Here is an 18,481-nt window from a genome sequence, read left to right as displayed (position 1 = left end):
AAGAGATTTTATACTGCTGTAGGAGATGTGCTGGCGAAGTGTCCTGGGCACTAACGACCATTGGGTGGTTTGACTGAATTTCCCTGCAAGATACCTGGGCCTGGGTCAGGTGATGGGAGATTTGCATGTGCAGGAAACGCTTGATTGAGCTTTGGTTTTGAGACCAGTGGTGGCTCAGGCATCAGCCTGTAAAAAAAGCAAGAAGTGTGATTATGTGTGAACCTCTAAGTGCCACCACCCCGTCCAGGTGTGATTCCAGATTGTAGGATACAGCATCCAGGAGGAGTACGGCTGTCCAGGGTGTGTGCCCTGCTTACAGCCCTGCTGTCAAGGCATCCTGCGTGCAGTCAAGGATGTGTCGGGGTAGGAAAAAACTGTCTGGAGCACATGGAGGGCTGCGACAGCCCTGGGAGCTGTGACCCCATCAATGCTTTTGCAGTTGCAGTCCATAATTTTCCATGTTCAAAGCAAAATACCTGTGTGGCCGCTGGGCTCGTGGGTACCCTGGTGATGGTGTACTGAATGTATTTGACCTCACAGCCATTAAGCCCGTATATTCTCACCAGTATACACTAGCCATAGCTCAACATGAGCAGATGTGGTGGGGTCTAATGGCTTGGTGGCTAATAACCCAGCAGCGGTGGTTCCTGGACGACTCTCCATGGGGAATCCAGATTTCCCCTTTCTGAGCACGCTGGAATTTTTATAGCCTGTGGTTTTAAATGCTGTGATTTCCGTAGGGCCGTGACACTGTATCCAGCCCTGTCGAAGCTATGGTGGGGCTGAGCAAAACCCGTGCTGGAAATGTTGATCCTTGGGTAACGTGTCTGAGCTTTGCTTCGGTACGTGGGAAAGGGAAGGACAGCCCTCCTGAGTGTTACGCCTGCCGGGTGCTGTGACTTTATCTCTGAATACAAGTTTACTTTGTTCCGTTTATCTCTAAAATTTGGTAGGCACTTTGCAGAGAAGTGCGCAGTGAAGCTACCTCGTTTGTTAAAAAATAATAACAAAAACCGGCCTCAAAGAGTTAACATTGCACATACAGCTCAGTGGCATCCTAGGAGTGCCTGTCCAAAAATCCCGTGGGCAGTGGGTGCGTGGCATTTTGAGGTAACAGGAGGGTGTGGGGCCGGGGAGGTGGGCAGGAGCCAGGGCAGAGGGGCCAGGCTGGCAAACCCCGTTTGCTGCAGGGACGTAGCTGTCAGGGCCGTGCTGTAACGTGGGGAGGGATGCGGTGCTGTGGGACGTGTGCCCGGGCATCGACTGGGACATGAAGGCAAAGACGGTTTATCCGCACCCGTAGTGGGCATGAGCACCATCTGCTTCCCAGCAGCATCCCTGGCTTTGCTCCCTGGGTCCCTGTCCCTGCGGGGAAGAGGCAGGCAGAGCTCTGCCATTAACACCCTGAAGCTCTCTGGCTTGTACTAGCTCACCCTCATCATCCTGAGATGCGGTCCCCAAAATGCCAGGCAGTGTTGGGATGCTCATGGGTCTCTCCCCCTGCACCCTCATTGCCATCGGTGATCACTGTGGTGGAGCATCACCCGGTGGGAATTTGGCAGTGGTGTTTTCTCCAGTCCCTGATAAAACCCCTGAGAACAGATGCCAAGGTCTGGCTGTCCTGGGGTTGCTTTGGGGCCATCAGACCTTGCTAGGCTGTCTGCACCCCCTCTGTGTCTCGCTGCAGGGACGCTGCCTGGGTCCAGCCGCCTCCACCCAGCTCTCCCTTCTCTCAAACTCATGGAAAAGTGATTTCCCATTTCCTGGCTCCCTCCCAAACTGGGTTAACACTTGCCGCGGTTGCAAAACTTGCTGGAGGGGCCTGGCCGAGCGAGGCTGTAAAAGCCACATTTTCTTTGGGAATCGGATTAAGGCCCCTTCTTCTGTGCTGGGCGGATGCGGGTGACATGAAGTCTCTCTTTGTCCTGGATGGTATTTCTGGCCCAGCTGCAGAGGGTTAACCCTTTCTCGTCCCACACAATCATGGTGATGAATGGCCCTTTGCTAAGCAACGGGGCTGTGGGTGGAAGCGGGGGCATTGCGGCTGCGTCCTCCCCCCGCACAGCCAGGGGCTGAAGTGTCAAAGCCTTGATGCCTGGGTAGGGGACCACCCTGGCATGTAGTGTGGTACAGGGACCTGCCCTAGCGCTGCTTTCTGCTGCCTGCCTTTGGCATTTTTTTCTCTCTCTTTATTCCCCCAGATAAACTTGTGAAAGGGGAGATGCACCCCAGTCCTGCACTGGGACCAGAGCCCTCTTGGTGCTGGGCAGCACCAGGCTGCCTGGATGGCACAGAGGGATGTGGGTGGGACAGGGAGGGGACAGAAGTCACAGCGAGCGAAGAGACGGGCCCAGCTGGCGAGAGCAGGAGAGCTGCTTGTCTGCTCCTCGGAGAGCAATTACCGTGTCAGTGGTGCTCCCTGGGGTGCTGGTGCCCAGCCAGGCGCTGGTGCTGGGCTCGGGGCAGGAGCGTCCTTTTGTCAGGAGAGCTGGAGGACTTAACTGCCAGCAGCAGGGCCGGCTCCCTGCAGCGCAGCTCCTGTGCTGTTAGCCTGTGCTGTTAGCGGGACGGCTGCTGCTAAGAGCAGAGCAGGGATTTCCCCGTGGGGGGTCCTGGACCATGTCAGAGTGGCCCCAGGAGGAGCTCGCCAGGCCTCCTGGCAGCAGGGTGCTTGCAGACCACAGGTCTGAATTCTCCCCGTGTCCCTCTGCTCCGCTGAGTGTTAGGACGCGATCGCCCCAAGGCTAACGGAGGGGTGCCGCCACCTCCCAGAACCGACCCCAGGAGCAGATGGGGACCGAGTGGGACTTGCTCACGGCGCCGGGAGCTGTGGGGAAGCCACGCATTTCCCTGCCACCCATCCTCCTCCTCCCCCTCATCGTCCTGACCTTTCCCCATCAAAATACAAAGCACTATTATTCGTAGAAAAGCACCTCCATCAGAGGAGACAGCTGGCGCTGCAAGCAGCTTGCTGGGGATGGGTTGCTATTAATTATGCTGCAGGAGACAGCTTGGCAGCTTGAATGGAGTCTTCCTTCTTTTCAAGGTTAGGGCGCCCTAAATTCTTTCTTCTTTACCTCCAAAGGAAATGTATAGGTTTAAAAGGGGAAGCACACAAAGGATGGAGAAAGGCCCTTTATGGACAGCTTGCACAGACGCGTATCCATTGCACAGCATGTATGTGCAGAAGGTCTGCAGGGACCCTTAGGACACCCCAGCACCCACTTTGCAGCTTGGTTTGTACCAGGTGAATGCTGTGACCCCCAGGGATGTCACTGCCTGGGCAGCGCTGGAGCATCCTCATGCCACTGCCTGGGCATCTCCCCATCTAGAGAGGAGATTCCACTGTGGGGTGAAAAAGAGTTTAAACTACTCGAGACAGTTTGCTTGAGCTGTGGGCGATTCAGGCGGCTGAATTTTTCACTCCATACCATTCCCCCTTGCAAAGGTGATTTATTTTTACCAAACATCCTCTGCCCTTGCTGCTGAGTCTGCTTTGCTCACGCTGTTAGTGGTGAGAGAAACAGAGGGCAGCGGTGGAGGAGGGCTGGACCCCTGCGAGGTGCCCCTTGGTGTCCGTCTGGCCCCCCGTTCTCTGCAGGGCAGGGTTTGGTGGAGGGGGGCTCTGGGGTGCTGGCAGGGTGATGTACAGAGGATTTTGCTTTACCCTTTTGAGGGTAATTTGTCCTTTGTGATAGTCTGGCTGGGGGTGTCTGGGGAGCAGATCATGGCCTTGAGAAGGAGGGATGAGGATTGCTCGTAAAGAAAAGGCAGCAGCCCAAGGAGCGAAGTGCCTTTCCTCCGGCAGGGCTGAGCTGTGCCATCTGCAGAGCTCTCCTGGTGACTCTCGAGCTGCAGCGTTTCGGTGCCAAGGCAGACGGGTCCCCACTGAGCCAAACCTGCGCTCAGAGCTGTGGCGTGGGGGGAGCAGCCAGGAAGATACTGAGCGCGCTTTGCGTCTGTCCGAACCAGCACATCAGTGGCCAGACCCCTGCAAGGGGGGGGATGTTGGGAGGAATTGGGTTTTTTCCTTGCTTTTTCCAAATATTCGTGACCCTGGAGTGGCTTCCTAGCAAAGCCCATTCCCTTCTGGAAAGTGATGGATTGCTCAAGCACAGCGAGGAGCCTCCTGCCTTCCCCGCTCAAGCGAGCAGACACCGCAGATCCTCTGCAGAAGAAATGTGCTGGAGGAAGGGACGCTGCTGCAGGGGCACTGCTGGGCTGTGACACGGGGAAGCGAGGCATGGCCTCCCTGGGGACTGGGATGTGACGCCGGGAAGTGAGGCATGGCCTCCTCGGGGAGCAGGTGACTCACACCAAGGACATGGTGCCAGCTGCGTACGCTGGCTGATGCAGCATGTGAAATAATTCCTTCCTTCCTTCCCTCCTGGAGAACGGGAGCGGGCTGGAGGTGTCTGCCTGGAGAAGCCCCCGGTTTTTGGTGCAGTGGGAGTGGGAACGGTCCTGGCACCGTGTGTTACATGGGTTCGATGAAACGGCCCCGGTTCAATGATGCTGGCAGGCTCTGCTGCCTGCTCCTGGCCAAGGCGTGGGGGGAGTTGATGGTGGTCACTCCCTGTGCTGGCTCAGGACGTCCCTGCTCTGCATGACGGAGCCTGCAGGTCCCCGAGATGTTCCCAGCAGCGCCTGCGCTCCGTGGCACCTGCTGCTCCACTGCCGTCTCTGTCTAGGGAGATTTAAACCACTAAATTACTCCTGTTACGAGGGAACCAGTGTGATACCTGCAGAGATGTCTCTGACGTGGGCTGCTTAGAGAAGCTGCTCAATGCCAAAAGCCAGGGAGCTTGAAAGAAAAAACCCAGCAGCAGCATCTATAGACTTGGGAGCCCAGTACAGCCAGAAGGGAGGAAATATCGTTGTCCTGTACATCTCAACCATTACAGACCTTCTGGAGAGTTACCCGGCACTTTCAGAAGGTACCACAGCAGCTACCTGCCAGAGCCCTGCCTGGGTGGTAACACCTGCAGACCTGCAGCCAGGCTCTTAGAAAAGTGTTTCTGCTCCTGCTAAAAGTGATGGTGTCTCTTTCGGTGTTTAAAAAATTAAATTTTGGTCTCATGATCTGCAAACCCATGTCCTTTTCTCGGTCATGCTGCCTTCCACTGAGCTTGATGGTGCTTTACCAAGGTCTCTGAATGTGCTTTTCCTTCTCCTTATTGATCTGAGATTATAAATATAGCTGGCAGGATTCCCAGCTGTCCGTCAAAGTCATTGGGGACTTGCAGGTGGTCAGCATTGCTGCACTATTAAAACAATAAAAATTATTTACTAAGCCCTAACGGCGCACTTTTAACCGGTGATCGCTGCGGTGCAGTACAAATTGGAAATGTCCCTTCAGCATTCCTGCGAGAAAAGACGTCCTGCTCACGCTCCTTGTGCTCAAGGGATTTGATATTTTCTTAGAGTTGGGCAGCTTGGGGTGAAGCACGTTTGTTGGCAGCCCTGCAGGTCTCCCTCGCAGGCTGCTGAGTCCTGGTGAGGCTGTCTTTGTTTGCAGATGTCGGTTTTTCCTCAAAGCTGGGGATCTGTGGTTGGAGTTGGCCAAGGGCAGAGCGTTGCCCGGCACAGGGCTGGCGTGGTCCGGTCGGGCAGTTTTCTGGTGCCAGGTAATGGACGGTGGTTGGGACTTTCCCCAAAACTCGGGTACTATGGAAACTGTCGCTGGTGATCTGCTCCTTCCGCGGCCTCCCAGCCTTTCCTGAGCATCGGTGCTGGAGCACCCGTGGACCACCTTCTCCACTGAGCCCTACCAGCCCTGCGCTGACGCAGGGGCTCGGCCCCAGTGCCCTGTGCAGTGTGGCGGTGACGCGGGGACCTGCTTTCACCTGCAGAGATGTCAGGTAAAGTAGTACAGGTGGGAGTGCGTGAGGCAGGCAGGAACCTCATTATTTTGGATTAGTTGTAAAACCAAGAACTGGATCTGTAGTTAGTTCAAATCCTTTGGTACAACTTAAAACAGCAAGAGGGAATTGCTCCTAACTCTGAATTTTATTTTTTTTTTTAAAGAGAAGAACAATGACTTTTCTGAGTGGGGGATTTGGATCCAGTTCTTGCCTCTGTTCTGAGTTTTCTGCCTGACTCTGGGCGAGTCACTTAATCCTTCTGTTCATCTGCAGCGTAGGGGTAAGGCTGCTTCCTTCCTCCGCCAGTCGGTCCTGCTTGTTTGCAGAGCGAGGTCTTGCAGCCAGAAACGTGCAGTGGGACAACAAGTATGGTAGAGCCCTGCTCTCCTTGCAGGAAGAGATGCTCCTGTGATAACAAATCCTGGAGGTGGCGATTTGTCGCTCTGCGAGTGCCTCCTCTGTGCAAACAGCCCCAAAGCCACCCGAGAGCCTTCCTGAGGCCAAGCACGGTTAGCAAAGCCCAATGTGCTTAACTGGCTTGGAGGCCAAGGATGCCGCTTCATTGTCCTTCTGAGCTGCTCGCTCCCCCACCTCGGGTTGTTTCTGGGAAGGATGAGATACGAGTTGAAACAAAATATTTCCTACGAATTAATCTGAAAAACAACTTGCACACGGTGTGAGCTCCCGTCCTGCTTCAAATGTCTTTGCAGAGCTGCAGTGACCAAGGGGGAAACTTTTCTGTTTTGTTTTTCCCCTCGCAGGCAAGACTAAAGCATGCCCATAGTTTCAACACGTGAAAATAACACCAAGGAGCAGAGACGTTGGTTCAGGTGGCCTAGCACCCTGTGCTCACCCCTCTGCTGCCGGGCTTGGTTTGGGCAAGTGAACCCCATGCTGGATGCTTAACACCTGCACAACATTACAGATGTGGTTAATTTAACGGCAGGGACATGAAGAGTGGATCGCATCTGCGAAGCCGTGCACTTGAGGTCCCCCCCTTATTCTCGGTGCAAGCACAGCACCTGAGTGAGTGCGGTGGAGCTTTGCAGAGCTGCGCTGAGCTGCTTTCCTGCTCTGCTCCTGCCTTTTTCCAGCTAACGCAAGGCTAGAGTGACTCGCAAACAGACCCAGCTGCTACTCTGGCAAGCCCAGTTTGGCATCTAGCATTGGATTTTCCTGGAGATTAGGGAGATTAAAACACTAATGCCCATTGATAGGGGTTAAAGCTTTATTAAGTCATAAAAAGTGGTGTAATCCAGCAGAAAGCTACACACAGCTGCAGCATAAGCAGATTGAGGCTGGGTTTCCTGCCTGGGTGCTGAGGTGGAGGTTTCTCAGAAATTGGTAATTGTGGCACTTGCTGAAGTGGGGGAACACAAGTCTCGTCTCCCTGAGCACCCATCATTTCCAGGGCAGCCCACACCAGCCTTGCTGGGCATCACGGGGAGGGGATGGCACATGGTGGCTGTGCTGGGGGGAGGAGGAAGAGCCACCACTGCCAGTGGTCCAGAAGGGCAGAAGAAATGTGACAGCCACGCGAGAGTCATGGGTGGCGGGGCAGGGTGCGCTGCGGTGCCGCTGGCACGGGTGTCGGGGCAGGGTTTGCCTCTGGAGCAGGAGTTTGACAGTGGCTGGCGATGCTGATAACAGGTCAAAAAGGATGGACAAGTAGTAGCCCCCGGCTTGTGGGCCTTGCAGGGGCTGCGCAAGGGAAATGGAGTCCTTTGAGTATTGAGGACCACAAATGTGCAAATCTGTCTTAACCCTTTTGTTGCCTACAGGCCTTTCGCTGGGAATGCAGGTCTGAGAACTGCAGGGAGCTAGGGGAAAAAAATATCCCGAGATCATAGGATAGGTTAAAGTAACATGTCAGAACCAGGGGTCTGAAAGAGCCAGGCTGGCTTTGCATCGTGGCTGTGGAGGGAGGGAGAGCCCCTTCTGCCCCTGGCCCTGCAGTCTGGGTGGTGCAGGCGTTGCTGGGCTCTCCGCTCCTGCTGCCCAGGGCTTCCCACCGTCACCGCGAACAGCGCCGAGGGGGCTTCGACCCACATCAGGACTGGCCAGGACCTTGCGCTGCTGCAGCTCACCTGCCCAGCCCCGTGCACATCGCTGCGTCCCTCCTGCAGCTGGGGCCCTTCTTTCCGCTGGTGGGAGAGAGGTGGTGGTGAAGCTCTGGTAATCAAGATATAAGGCAGGAAGGGCTTGTGGAGACAGATAGTATCTTTAATCAGCTTAATTGACATGATTTTAAAAAGCAGCCAGGCTGGTGGGTGTAGGCTGTTGCTAGATGCAGCCCAGGGGTCTTTGAACAGCCACAGAGCAAAATGAGCCCTTGGTCAGCAGCGTGAACACCCACCAGAGGTGGGCTTCGGTCTCTGCTGGGAGAATTTCAGGATGCTTGAAAGCAAATGACAATTTTCAGCGCTGGCGGGTGCCAAAAGGGCTGTGCTGAGTGCTGGGGACTGGGACGTGCCCCTGTCCCTTCATCCCTGGTGCAGTGGGATGGATGGCTGCTGGTGGCAGCGTGCTAAGGCTGCTGAGTTTGTCCCAGCCTGGCTCTTTCCCCGTGGAACTCCCCAGCACAGAGACACCCCCCACCACCACCTCCCGCGTGGGCCCAGGAGTGGCCGCGGGTGGGGGGATGTGCTGCTGCGCATCGCCCCCAAACTCTTCTCTCTCTTAACCCGGGACAGGCTCGTAGCGGCTGGGGGATGGAAACCGCCCTGGGGCGAAACAAACTTCCCGGGAAGAGGCTCCATCCTCCCGGGCCGCGCTGGAGGGGGAGGAGGGCAGTGGGGGAGGAGGAGGAGGAGGAAGGGCGATGGGGGAGGAGGCGGAGGGCAACGCGGGAGGAGGCGGGGAGCCGCTGGCTGCTGGAGCCGCCGCCGCGGGTGAGTCGCCGGTGCCCGGGGGCGGGGGCTCCGCGGAGGCGGGGGGCAGCGGGGGGGGGGGGGGTGTCTGTCTGATGGAGGGGAAATGCTTTTTGGGGGGGGGGTGTGAATTATTCTGGGTGAGGGCTTGAGAGCGTGGGGAGTTTCGTCCCGCCGGTTCCAACGGAGGGCCCCCGGCACGGGCACCCGAGCGCGGTGGGGGGGTGCCGGGGCAGGGGTACCCGGGTGCGGCCGGGGGGGGTGGGGGTGGGTTTCGTCCCGCAGCCCCCGCCCGGTCCCTCTCGCCCCTGCGCCCCACAAGAGGGGCCGTTGTTCGGCGGCCGCCTGGCCGCGATGCCGGCATTGTCCGGGGATGAATAGCGGCTGTGGCCGGGGGGGGGGGGGGGGGGGGGGGGCACCTCCTGCGGGGTCCCGGCGGCCCCGCCCGCGCTGCTGCTGCTGCCCCCCATAAACGGGCTCTCGAGGTGTCTGGGATGCAGTGCCCTTCGTTAAAAAAACGAACAAACACTTAAACAAACAAAAAACCCCCAAAAAACCCTTACCCCCAAAAAAGCAACACAAAGGAGGGAAAACAAAACAAACACACCCCCCCTCCCAAAATTTAAAAAGCATCATCATCAAAACTCCCCCCCCAGGATGTAAATCCTTGCTTGTTACTCCTGTACCTCAGGGTGCTGGCCGCCCCGGTGCCGCTGGTTTGGGTTTTTTGGTGACTCGATCAGGCAGGGGTCAGCCCTGGCTCCCAGCACAGCGGCTCTGGGCACGCTTGGCCGGGCAGTGCCCTGTGCCGGGGTGCCCTGTGCCGGGGTGCCCTGCAGCGTGGTGTGGGCCAACGGAGGTGGCGGAGCGCTGCCTGCCTCTTTGTTTTCACAGCCTGGAGCTCTGCAGAGCAGCGGTGGCAGGGGTGAGAGGTGCTTTCTCTTGCCCAGGGGCTGGGAAGGGTCTCCACGTCCCTCCTGTGTTTGAGCACCATCGCCCAGGGTGGACAGTGGGTAGGCAGGGGGTCCCCTCCCCAGGCCCACCAGGGAATCAGTTTTGTGGGGGTGCTCGGACCTCCCGAGCATGGGTACCCCAAGCCTGTCTGTGGGGAACAAGGGCTACGCTGACTGCCGGCGTTTCGCGGCGTGGGGCCAGTTGATGGAGTAGCTCTTGCTGGCATTGGTGTGCAGGAGAGTTCCTCTGCACCGGTGGTGTCCCCAGCGAGGCAGGGCCAGTCTTGGGGCTGGTCCTGGGGTCAGCTCTCGTTCCACCTCTGGGGGGAAGCTGCTTATGGAGGGTGACCACTGGGGCTGCGTGGCCGGAGACCTCTGCGTGTTTGGGACTTGGTTTGTAAGACTGGAGCAGGCAAGACTTGGGGTTGTTTATGATCATCTCCTTCATTTCAAACTTCTCTGGGCAAACAGAAGGAGAACAGCGTTAACAGCTCCTGGCAGTTCTCTGTAAGTGGTTCAGAGCTGCTGCCTCACGTGGTTGGAGAAATGAGGATGTACGACTGCCGGCTGCGCTGCAAGGGTGGCACGTGTCTGAGCCGGGGAAGGGCGGTGGTCGACCGTACCTGGGGCGCACCGAGGCGGCACGGGGGCTCGCGTGTGAGCTCACAGGCAGCAGTTTGCGAGTGCTCGAGGTTGTGTCCAGGCAGAGCTGGCACCACGGTTTGACCTCTGGAACAAGCTTGCTGCATCCCAGCCCAGAAACGCCCGCCACCAGAGCCCGCAGCAGCCGGAGGGTTAAGCTGGGAAGGGAAGCAGCTCGTGGAGAGCCTGGGATGCAAAGCCTCCATCTCTTGTAAATGAAAGAGCGATCCAGGGGTGAGCGGCAGAGGGGCAAGCTGCAGAGCACCGTTTCCGGAGCGGGGAAGGGGAAGCACACAGTGAGTGGGGACGGAAGCGTGCGCGGTGAGCGGGGTTGGCTCGACCTGCGCGGCTGCGTGCGGTGCATGCCCGTGGCTCGGTGCTGCGGTCCTGCCCAGTTGCCTACTGAAGCGCTCACTCCAGAGCAGGAATTGCTGTTCCTTTTTAGATTTCTGAAAATGGATTTATCCCCCTGTGTGACAAAAAGGCTGTGTGCCTGGAGCATCTTGCATGCTCAGGAGGCACCTGGCTGCCTCTCTGACAGCTCTTGGGTGGTTTTGGTCTAATGAGGTGTAGTTAAGCATCCTCTGCTATTTCTAGGTCGTGTCTGTTGGCACCTGGGTGGAAACGCAAGCTGAGAAGGAAACAACCGGTTGGTAGGTGGGTCTGGGCTGGCGGCCAGCCTGAAACCATAGCCTGGTGCCCAGGGACGTGAGGGACAGGCTCCAGCTCAGGCCTGGCTGTGCCAGCTGTGCTCAGATGATTGCAATCAAATAATAGAAATGTCCCTTAGTTCCAGTTCAGTTCTGCAGGGTCTGCAGCGGTGGCAGCTCTGTGTGCCAGGGCGAGCCCTCCTCCAGGGTGCTGGCTGCCCCCCCCCCCAGTTTTGGACCGAGCCGTGCCTCATGTTCCCTGCTACCCACGTGTCCTTGTGGGACCAGCACGGATCCGCTACATTCGGCATCAGGGGATCCCGCGATGGTTCTGACCAGGCAGCCAAAGAGAGCTGGTGGTGCCTGGGCCACGCTGGGTTTGCATCCAGCCCCGGCTTTGCTGTCTCCTTCCCTCCCTCCTCCTCCTGTCCCCTTGGAGGGGAAAGCTGTGGCTTTGCCACCTCCTCCGTGGGTTGGATCCGTTTCCGTAGCTCGTGTCGGGAGGGGTGCAGGGGTCAGGCACACAAGGTCCCTGCTCGGGTGGTTGAAGCCTTCGCCCTCATCCTCAGGGCACGGCAGAGCAGCTGCTCTCACCTCTTGGCTCGAGAGAGGTCGGTACTGGTTTGGAAAGTCCGTGGAAGTTACGCCCCTCTCTGAGTCTCTTGCAAAATATCCATTCCCCCTTGCTTGAAAGATGCCAAAGCCGCCGTAGCTGAGCGGTTGCCGGCTCGGTGTGTGAGGGGGAGAGGCCCCAGAGGCCGTGCTTGCTGCAGTCCCGCCAGCCGGCTGTAGCCAGGAACTATAAATTCACTCTTTGGTTCTAAAAGCGTCTCTGTTACACCCAACCGCTCCCAAAAATTGAAAGGTTAGTTGGTCTAGCACTTCTCCCTTGAAAACATCTGTGGATGCTCAGCTGCCTGGGAAGCGGGTTGTGTTTTCACACCCTGATATACCGCCATCCGCTGCTATGAATCTTCTCTCTGTGTTTGTGTGAACCTGTCTGACAAATCTGGAAGCCCACACCGTTTCAAGTCTCTGCTGCGTGGAGGGAGGGAGAGTTATCCCCACCGCAGCGTCCTGGTCTTTGAGGTGCTTGGAGCTCTGCAGAACCAGCTGCAGAGTCACCAAAAGGTGGCAAGTGCTTGGTGTGCTTTGCATCTAAAGGATGTTTCTTCGGTTCACCCAGCAAGCGTTAGCATTTCTCTGGCAATTGCGTGTGCCTCTGTATATCGTGCGAATAGTGCGAATCTGGTGGCAGGAGGCTGGGAGGAGGCAGCGGGCAGCTGGGAAGATGGGGTGGGCAACAGTGGTGGAGGTGCAGCCTCCTGGCCCCTCTCCGGTGGCTCCATGCAGCCGCTGAGCGCCGGGTCCGTGACCAGCCCCGCTCCGGGATCAGCTCTGCCCTCCCGGATCGCCAGCATCCCGCTCCCCGTGCATCGCTGGAGCAGAGCGCAGCGCTGCTGGGTCTAGCTGGGACCTGGGGTACACAAGCTGTTCCCGGTTCAGCCTCTGCGAGGGTTGTTTAACCTTTGTGTATCTGCAGTGGAAACACCGTTCTCCTTTCCCAAATCCTCAGTGAGGACTCACAGCCCCGGCGTGAGCCCGCACCCCGCGTTGCATCCCCTGCTTGCAGCTGACATGGGTTGCAGCCGCCTGGCATCAGCGCAGCATTTCTAAGCCCTCGGTTTGCTGGCAGCCCCTCGCCAGCGGCGTTTCGCAAAGCCCATCCCGCGGCCGCCCACGCGCAGCGTCCAGCTGGCTGGAGGAGCGAGGGGCTTCCCGGGGGGCTCCCGGGGCTCCCCTCCCTGCGGGGGTGCCTTTTATCTGCTCCTTCACAGATGTTGGGCTTGGCTTATGTCTGACATGCATTAATTACAGCGCAACAGCCCAGAGTCTTTGGCAAAATCAGCTTTGGAGCAGCTGTCCTGAGTCAGCCTGGCGCCGTGGGTCTGTTCCTGCTCGGTGCAGCGCTGCCCTGATGGTCTCGGCATCTCCCGTGCCTGCATGGAGAGGGTTTCCCTGGCAGAGGAGGCTTAAATATGGCGTGAGCACACGTTGCCACGTGCCTTGTGTTTATCCAGGAGCGCAGGAGCTGGAGGGAGCTGCAGGCGCCGGGCTCTCTGTCCCCATCAGCAAAGCGAGCACCCTGCGCCCTTCCCCAGCCTCCTTCCCCGCAGGAGGAGCGAGCAGCCGTGTTATGGTGGCGCTGGTGAAGCAATGGTGCGTGAGGTCTCATCCTGCTCTTACCAGGGACTCGGTGGCGATCAGGAATTTCTGACAGTGTGGTGTGTTTTATTAATCCATCCCTCCTCGCAGCACTCTGAGGGGTCGGCTCAGCGGTGCTGGCACTGAGCACCACAGGTTTGGCGCCGTCCCTGCGGAGAGCACAATGGGTCACACAAGTACAGGATCTCCCCGTGGCGCATCCCAGGGCAGCCACCGCTTCTGCTCCAATTTATTTCTAGGATCTTTCTATTTTTGCTAAGCGTCTCCCGAGAGCGCTCCCTGCCACCCAGCACCGCAGCCCCGTGTGCCTGTGCCGCGGAGTGGTCCTGCGGCTGAGCCGCATCCTGCCTCTGCTGGCACGGACCCCTTGGAGCCAAGAGGGGTGCTTGGGTCCTTGCTAAGAAAAGACCAGCTCAGTGCCGGGAAGCTTAAAAGAAAAGCGAAGGTCTGGGTTGCAGCATTTCCGTTGGGATTCTGCTGGTGCCACTGGGTCATTTGTGTCTCTGCATCCCCGCTGCCCTGCAGACCCTCCTGGTTGCAAAGCATTCCTTTTTACTTTATTTTTTTCCCAAACAGGAGCCAGGTGCTAGAAGAAAATGTCCTTTAAATCACTTTTATCCCCGCAGGCGAGCTAAAGCAGCGTGGGCCGCGCTGCCGGCTGTTTCGCTCGAATGCATCCCGGGTGGCAGCGCGCCTGCGTGCTCCGTGGTGACAAACCGCTGTCTGCCATCGCCCCGCGCTTCCGGTGCCTTTTGTCTTGCTGGGGGCTGGGGCGTCCCGAGCCCTCCCGGTTGCACTGAAGGCAACGCGGCGAGGCAGCACGCAGCGTCTGCTCCCCGTGCTGGGGACAGGTTTGCCTGCACGTCCCCCTGCCCGGGGAGGGGGTCAACCCCTTCGGCACGCTGCCGGTTGCTCGTTCGCGGAGCTTGATAGACGAGCAGCAGGCAGGAGGTGCTGGAGATGCTCCTGGCCTTTATCCCAACCAGAGGGTGGCTTTCTGCTCTGTTTAATTTCTTGATTTCTCTGGGCGTGCTGCTGGACCTTATCTGCACCAGTTTCCCAGGCTGCCGTCCTGCAGGGCCAGCGCGCTTCGGGCTCTCCCGTGTGCGCGAGCGGTGCCCGCGGGAGTTAAAACCATCGCATAACCCAGCACTGCTGCTGCCGGCAGCGTATTTTCCACGTGATGTAGTCTTTTTTTTTATTATTTGTCTTTTTGTTTGTTTGTTCTCTCTAGTGTTGTGTAGGGATTTTTTCCACTTTTGGCCTTGCCGTTTTGGAACGGTGCTAATGTGGGATCTGCAGCGAGACCTCGGGCACGCTGGGCCGGTCGGCTTTGCAAGGGGCAGCTCAGCAGCGCGTTACCGGCTGTGCAATAGCCTGAATCCGTGTGTGCCCCGGGAGGAGCCTGCTGCTACCGTGTGTGTCAGCTACGGCGTGTTTGTTCTTTAGCTAGGATTGAGGTTTGGAAAAAAATGTGTTCAAAGTGACCCAACAGTCTTTGGGATCAGTTCTAGGTTTGCTTTTTATTATTTTTTTTTTTTTTTTCTTCTTGGCCTATATCTGAGCACGTGGAAGCGCGCTGTGCTCGCAGGAAATGAGCGCTTCCGCCTTGCAGACTGCGGCAGGCTCCGGGCTGACACTGCTCCCGCGGCTCCTGCCCGTCGCCGGAGGAGAAGGGATGACAGGTTTGTGTTTGGAGGAGCCTCTTTGGACCAGCCATGCTCCTACAGACAAATCCCTTCGGAGGGAGGGAAGGAAAGAAAACCAGGTAGCACCTCGTCGAAGGCCAGAAATAACAGAGGAGATGAGCTGAGAGTCGTATTCTGTTTGAAGGAATGAGGATGAGGACTTTGCAAAAAGTCCTTTGCAAATAACAATGGGATTATTAATAATATAATAAAAGATAATAAATAAGCGTTGCAAAAAGCTTAATGAAAATAAAGTGCTTGCTTAGGCTGGTGGTTGCAGGGACCCGGGCATCGATCAGCAGCAGCCTGGGGTGGGGAGGGCTCTCAGAAGTGTGTTTTCCTAAACCCTGCCTCTCCACGCCTGCATCAGGGGAACTTGCCGTGCACAACTGATACCTCCAGGAGCTTGCAAGGACCAGGCTGACCTTGTGCACGCTCTGCCTTCGGGATATTTGCTATATCCACTGCAGGCGACAGCTGGGGCTGGGTGGGAGCAGACTGTGTCGCCCGGTAGCGCGTTGAAGGGGGGGGTTTGTCCTTCCCGGCGGCAGATGCTCCTGCCTGGTGTCTGGGGGAGCGGATGGTTCCCCGATTTTTGTTGCGAGGGTGCTAAATGGGGCAGTAAGTGTATGGTTGCTTCTCCTGAAGTGCTTTGCTAACCTGGAGCTGTCTTGCAGGGGAGGCGAGCGCCCTGTTTCTGGGAAGCTGAAGGGTTTGGGTTCCTCGGGCGGATGTCGGCAGAATTAGAGCAGGATCGCGAAAGCTTCGTGGCTGCGTGGGTGTTATCTGGCATGACCCGCTCTGATGCAGATGCGTTGGGTTTTGGGTTTTCGGCGAGAAGCGAGCTGGGGCCAGCAGCCTCTGTGCCGCCTCAGCTGGAGCTCGAGGAGGGCACGTGTTGGTGGATGCCGAGGACTTTTCTGTGTCTGCAAAGCTATCCGGTTCCCTGAAACGTGGCCACAAGGCATTCCCACCGGCAATCTGCATAGTGCTGTAATTACAGTGGTGCAGAGGAGCGGGCAGGGCAGGCTCTGTAGGTCTGCGAGCCTTTAACGGCAGCGCCTGGGCACAGGGCCGTGTTGCTAAAAGCCTTCGTCACTCACTAAATAAACTCCTGGACTTGTGCCTGGGCTTTCTTAGTGCTGAGTCCTGCTCCGTGACGGTGGATCGGCTGCTCGTGGGACCTGGTGTGCCTGCTGCCTCCATAGCAGCACCCCTTTGCTGTGGCAAGCTTGGTGATATGGGCAGGGATCAAGGCGAATCCAGTAAGTTAAGAAGGGGAATCCCAAATTTAACGTAATTACAAGTGAAGGAAGATTCCGTGTGCCTCCTCCCTCTTAGCCTCCCGCTGCCCTGAGTCCCAGCACGTGCTTTATTCCCGCTTTGGATGCCGCAGGCAGCTCCTTTCATTCCCTGCCAGGAGCAGCATCCCGGTGTGCTCAGCACTGCCTGCCAGCCCTGAGCACCCTCTCTTTGCCTCCGCAGGTCCAGAGGCAGTTCCCAGCCACGCACCCGGCATGACGGACGCTCCGCGGGATGCCGGCCCCAAGCAGCCGGCGCCGACGCGGCCAGAGAAACCGGCCGCGGACTTTGGCTACGTGGGGATAGACGCCATCCTGGAGCAGATGAGACGGAAAGCCATGAAGCAGGGGTTCGAGTTCAACATCATGGTCGTGGGTGAGTTCTCCCCCTGCGCCAGCTGCCTGCAACGTGCTTGGCAAGTTGTTTTTGTTCTTCTGAGACGATGTTTGTCCTCTCTGGAGCCTCCTCAGGAGCAGCAGCTTGGGCTCAGCCTTGGGGTCCTTGCCTTAGGAGTCAGCAAACCCTGCTCCTGAGGAGCTGGCTTGAATTCAGCTGTCGTTAAAGCTGGCGATGTGACGTGGCTCGTGGTCCCAATGCATCTTCCCATGTCTTGGGGTGCGTTACCCATAGGCACGTCCCAGAGGGGAACACCCTGAGGGGTGTCGGGACTCACCGAAGCCTTGCAGAGCTCCCTTGCCCGCTCTCCTGGGAGCCCTGCGCTGGTTGGAGCAGTCAGAGAGCACGTTGGGGCTCAGGGCGCTGCTGAGCCTTGACCAGAGCCCTGACCTTTGCTGGCGTTTCCAGCAACAAATTGCTGGTAAAATTCCTGCCTGTGAGTTTTCTTGTGTTTATGAGATTGTGCTGAGCAGGTCAGACAGCAGATGCAGCCATGCTGCAAGTACCAGGGAAGAAATGTTGCGTGTGATTTACTGGTGGGAATCGAGAGCAGCAAGAGGGTTTGTGTGGCTGGGTCGCTCAGCTTGAGCAGCTTCTGCTGCCGGTGGCTCCTTTGGGGACCCGCGGTGTGGCACAGGAGGGAACGAGAGCATCCTGGAGGGTGTCCATGTGCAGGGAGGGAGGGCTGGAAGGGTGCGTGGCCAAATCCTGCTGTCTACAAGCTCGTCTTCATTAGTTTTCCGAGTCTGAATGGTGGGTGGGATGAAGGAGCTTTATTTCAGCTAGAGGCCACTGGCTGCATCGTTGCTGCTCTGGCTGCAGCTTCTGCTCTGGGGGTCTGCGCTCCTGCAGCCCCTGGGCTCCCAGTGCCAGGGCCTGCACCAGCCGCTCACCAGCAAAATGCTGGGAATACTGGCGAGCTGGGCGGGCGCTGCGGGACACTGGGCAGGGGGGGCAAGGGAAAAGAAGTGAGCCTTTTCCAGCTACCGGTGTCTGGCCCGTGGTCCCCTGGGCCAATGGAGCCCCTTGCTGAGCTGGGCTGTGCTCGCCGGGGTGGAGCTGTGCAGGCAGCAGCTCTCCCTGCCTGAATCGCCCAGGGGAGGTGCAGGAGGCTGAGAAGAGTGAACTCATGGTGTGACGGTGGGACCTCGCCATCCCGCCTCCTCCTGCGAGGAGTTGTGTAGGGTTGCAGGTTTGTGCAGGGATGTCCGTGGGGTGGGGTAGGAGCCCCCACAACCCTGGGTGGCTTCCTGGGGTTATGGGAGGGCCTGACCCAGAGTTTGCTAATTCTAGAAAAGATACTAGTGTGCTGTAGCTTCCCAGCGAGCTATGCTGATGCTCTGCCTTTCTCATTTTGATATTTTCAAACCCAAATTGATCTATGGGGAGGACTCCCCAGGCTGGGAGATTGCTTCAGACAAGCTCACTGCAGAACCAGTTCTTGCAAGGTTTTTTAACAAAGCCAGCTCTTTGCTGCTAGTGGAGCAGCGCTCCTGGGGCAGAGGGGTCGGAGCACTGACCCTGGTAGTCTGCAAGCAAGATCGCATGAGCTGAGCCCCCATTTCCCTGCCAGAAGAGACACCCATCCTTCCGTGAGCAGGCTGCGCCACGGCAGCACCTCGGCTTTCTGCCTTGCAGATGCGGAGAGATGTTCAGGAAAGGGCCCGGCTTTGCCTTGGCAGCACTGTGTGTGGTATGAAAGCCCGTGCTGTAGCGCGGCTGGAAAACATTGTTCTTCCCTTGGCAGGCTCTGGGCTGTCTGTTTACGGGCTGGGGAATTCGTGGCAGCATAAACAAGCCGAGCTCTGGCCCTCCCAGAAGACGCAGGGAGGGATGCAGGAGGAGCAGCACCTCGCGGGGTGCCCCTTGGGGAGGGGATGCTCCACTGCG

The 18,481-nt window shown here is 57.8% G+C and overlaps 1 protein-coding gene across 8 annotated transcripts in view; it reads left to right on the top strand.

The window, feature by feature from the left end:
* The window catches only part of SEPTIN9 (septin 9), a 142,073-nt gene that overhangs the window by 105,595 nt on the left and 17,997 nt on the right, over positions 1–18,481 (top strand). For 7 of the 8 annotated variants that reach the window (XM_054846462.1, XM_054846465.1, XM_054846467.1 and 4 more), the window contains one exon: positions 16,379–16,570. In XM_054846462.1, coding sequence (XP_054702437.1) covers positions 16,379–16,570 — 192 coding nt within the window. Of the gene's footprint in view, positions 1–10,349; positions 10,626–16,378; positions 16,571–18,481 lie in introns of those variants that run through there. The other variant, XM_054846469.1, reaches the window with a different exon arrangement.

Source organism: Grus americana, chromosome 18, assembly GCF_028858705.1.
Source record: "Grus americana isolate bGruAme1 chromosome 18, bGruAme1.mat, whole genome shotgun sequence".
Taxonomy (NCBI): domain Eukaryota; kingdom Metazoa; phylum Chordata; class Aves; order Gruiformes; family Gruidae; genus Grus; species Grus americana.
This window is presented reverse-complemented; position numbering and strand designations above follow the sequence as displayed.